The sequence below is a fragment of the Trichinella spiralis genome, assembly GCF_000181795.1.
Source record: "Trichinella spiralis strain ISS 195 chromosome Unknown Scfld2, whole genome shotgun sequence".
NCBI classification, from domain to species: Eukaryota; Metazoa; Nematoda; class Enoplea; order Trichinellida; family Trichinellidae; genus Trichinella; species Trichinella spiralis.
This window is the reverse complement of record NW_003526941.1, coordinates 5464270-5468111: the sequence shown is the minus strand read 5'-3', so window position 1 is coordinate 5468111 and position 3842 is coordinate 5464270. Positions and strand designations below refer to the sequence as shown.

General features: G+C 35.4%; 1 protein-coding gene across 1 annotated transcript; it reads left to right on the top strand.

Annotated features, from left to right (window-relative positions):
* Positions 1-2944: 2944 nt before the first annotated feature.
* On the top strand, positions 2945-3041 carry Tsp_05817b (hypothetical protein; the record flags this gene model as incomplete). Its single annotated transcript, XM_003380044.1, has 1 exon — positions 2945-3041. A coding segment is annotated over exon 1 (97 nt), but the record flags the coding sequence as incomplete, so codon positions are not given.
* Positions 3042-3842: the final 801 nt, after the last annotated feature.

Here is a 3842-nt window from a genome sequence, read left to right as displayed (position 1 = left end):
CCGCCCTCCTTTCCTTTCTAATGATCCCCATCATTGAGCTCATAATAATACTAAGCTGAACAGAGATCGCATTAAACTGGAAATTCTGCCCACCCCCTATTTCGAGTTGAATGAACAGCACTTAGCTGTTTTTATCTCATATAGATCTAATTTCTCATAATTTCTGTCGACTAGCAACATAACCAAATCCAGGCTACTCCTGATTCTTTTGTTTTATTCTTTTTATGAAATGCAATACAGAATTGTCACCCGCGTAAGTTTTTTGAATTCATTGCAAATCGCTCAGTTGCTTAATTTCTGCAGGTAGGTTTCTGCGATTAGGGTTTTTCTCACATTGTATGAAGCGCGCTGATGCAGTGCTCAACCACGTTTGCGCACCAAAACAAATTTTTGATAGTAAATAAGCTGTCAAGTGGCATACCCACTGGTGCAGCCGCTTACCATCATGATGTCTACGCAGCGTACTTGTTAAATTCTGTGCTGAGATAAATTGTATATTATAAAATTTCTGTCGCAGTTATCATCGTAAAATTTCATGACAACTGTTTAATTTTCCATAAATATGAAAAAGTATTTTATTTTGGAAACTATTTTCAGTAGAAGCTATTTTTTATTATCCACATAATTTTGATTAGATGAAAAACATTGGTAAAATATAAATTATTGAATCACCTTGTACTTTCAAGCAACTAAATTGCACAACATGCATATATACGCAGTGATAGCATTTCCGTTTATTTTTAGTAATCTGCGATGCTTCAGGTTAATAATATTTCCTTTTAGGTAATTTTAGGGAAAACAATTTGCATAACAATGCCATATTACGTAGTAATATGAAGTGTGTAAATAGAAACGTAATAAATTTAATCGTCTCGTTTCATAATGTTGCTCATAATGTTCATTTTACTGCGCTATTACTGATGGAAAATTAGGTTGCTCTTCGTGAAGCAAAGTAAATAGTCATTTGCATAATTTACTTTATACAATTGACCAAGCACATCGATTTTATTAGGTTATGTAGTTCACTGCAATGCTATCAATCTAGCACGTGGTCAACTATAATTCTGCTCTTCAACACCATCCATGAATAAATGGTAAGTTAGATTTGATATTTTGGTGGTGGTATGCTATGCATGTTACTTTACATATATGGTGAATGGAAACTGACGGGTTTCTTTTCTATTGTTGTTATTGCTGACTTTCAGGTACATCAGATGCTGAAGACGAAGAAGTATCTATTTCTATTTTTTATTTATAGATGACTGCATTAATATAATTCACTTTTAGAATTTACATTATTTTATATTCATATCAATGAATATGAAACAACCAAATTCTGAAACCTAACTGAATATGGTAACTATGCATCATGATGAATATGCCTTGCTTTTTACTTTTATTTTTTTGTTAAATTTAGGTTGAAGGTTGCAGTGCCATTAGCGCCACATTGCTTTCATTCTAACTGCAGCATTAATATTAAATTATCATGTATATGGTATCATAGATTAGGTGCTCTTGATTTAATTCTTTTAAGAATTGAAAATTACATTCGCCTTGCTACATTCTGAAAATGCCCAGATGCAATCTATTATCAGTAAAGACAGGTAAAACTGAACAGTGGTTGTTGGACAGTGTTGACAGCGTTCAAAAAACGTAACAGTAAGTGTTGAATTTGTTTAATTAGATAGCAAGACGATAGGCGTATTAGACATAGGTAGAATTAGGTAACTTCTGTAATTACAGATTACGTCATCAGCTGAGTTTTTATGGTGTTCTTTTTGCTCTGGGCAACGTGATAAGTCATGTTCACATCATTTGGTTACAAATTAGGCATCACAAACATCCGTAAGTATTGAATTTGCTCCTGATTGCAGTTTGATTGTACAGTGTTTTTGTGCAGTGACGTTTCGCAGTTGTTATAGTGTGGTTTCACTTATCATAAAAGTAAGAAGGAATGGATTGTAATTGTAGCAGATTTTGCTAAGTCAGTCGAGCAGCGTTCTTACAAATCCTGACAACGTATTGGTGCTTGTTGCTGTCAGTGCGTTTCCAGTGTGATATGACAAAAAATAGTGAGTAGTTTTTGTTTATAATAGCTGTGGATTACGTCATCCCGTGAAGCTTGTACCGTTCGCAACCCGTATTCGCATGGACGTAATGGCGTTTCATAGCCGTCCCAGTGTGCCTGTGCTTATCACAAATAGTATCGTTTATCAGTAAGTATTGAATTTGATTAATTAGATAGCTGGAAGATGCGAGTATTACATGGATTGAATTTGAATATCTATCTGAATATGAATATGAATATGAATACATGATAATAATGTATAACATTATTAGCTGAACTGTTTTCAAGTTCCTTTCGCTCTGGACAACGTGATTAGTCATGTTCACATCAGTTTGTTCTAAATATGGCATCACAAACATCCGTAAGTATTTAACTTGCTCCTGATTGCAGTTGGATACGTAAAGAGTGCACATTTTATCCATGACAGCATTACATCAATATCAAGCGAATTCGATGTTTCTTCTGATGGCCCTCTGAGTTGAAGTTGGCGCAGTGACGTTCATCATTGGTACTAGTGTGGTTTCACTTACCATAAAAGTCAGAAAGAAATGATTGTAATTCTAGCAGACTACGTTGAGACAGTCGAGTAGCGCTGGTGCCCGTATAGATCTTTCGTGAGTGCGTTTCCAATGTGATATGACAAAAATTAGTAAGTAGTTTTTTTATAATAGCTCTGGATTTTGTCATCCCATGAAGCTTGTACCGTTTGCAACCCGTGTTCGCATGGACGTAATGGCGTTTCCTAGCCGTCCCAGTGTGCCATTGCTTATCACAAATTCACAAAGAAGGAATTCGATATTGTTTATGGCAGCAATGAAATACGTTAAATAAATAGAACAGGTCGCTGTACATCTCAACATTTTTATCTTGATAGCAATGGATTACGTCATCAGAAAATTTTTGTTTAGTCGCAGCCGATGGCACTCTCAAATTCCAATTCCTACGGTTCTGATGTTTTTCCTTGTCACGCAAGGTAAGGAAGAATTGCATTATTTTTTTGTAGGAGAATGTATTTAATGTTTTAGTGCGTAACGGTGAAGACGAGAGCCGCATCTTGAATGATCTCCATCGAATAACGTAGTTTATTTATGCTTGCTATTTATTTATTATGCCTTTCGTAATATGGCTGTAATATAGTATATAACTATATTCCACTATGCATTTTAGAATCATGTTATATTTATATAAAATTCTTCATTAAGAGCAGTAGAGATCGTAAAGTACTGGTACGTAGCATTAAAGTAAGTGGATAAAGTAATGCAGGTAAGTAGAGTCGAAGCGGATATAAAGTGCGTACAGGTAAATGGATTGCAGGTAAGTACTGAAGGTAAGTACGATAACGTAGGGTGCCGGTGAGTAAAATGAAAAGGTAAGTTGTGCAGTAAGGTAAGTAAGGTGCAGGTGAGTAAAATGAAAAGGTAAGTTGTGCAGTAAGGTAAGTAAGGTGCAGGTGAGTAAAATGAAAAGGTAAGTTGTGCAGTAAGGTAAGTAAGGTGCAGGTGAGTAAAATGAAAAGGTAAGTTGTGCAGTAAGGTAAGTAAGGTGCAGGTGAGTAAAATGAAAAGGTAAGTTGTGCAGTAAGGTAAGTAAGGTGCAGGTGAGTAAAATGAAAAGGTAAGTTGTGCAGTAAGGTAAGTAAGGTGCAGGTGAGTAAAATGAAAAGGTAAGTTGTGCAGTAAGGTAAGTAAGGTGCAGGTGAGTAAAATGAAAAGGTAAGTTGTGCAGTAAGGTAAGTAAGGTGCAGGTGAGTAAAATGAAAAGGTAAGTTGTGCAG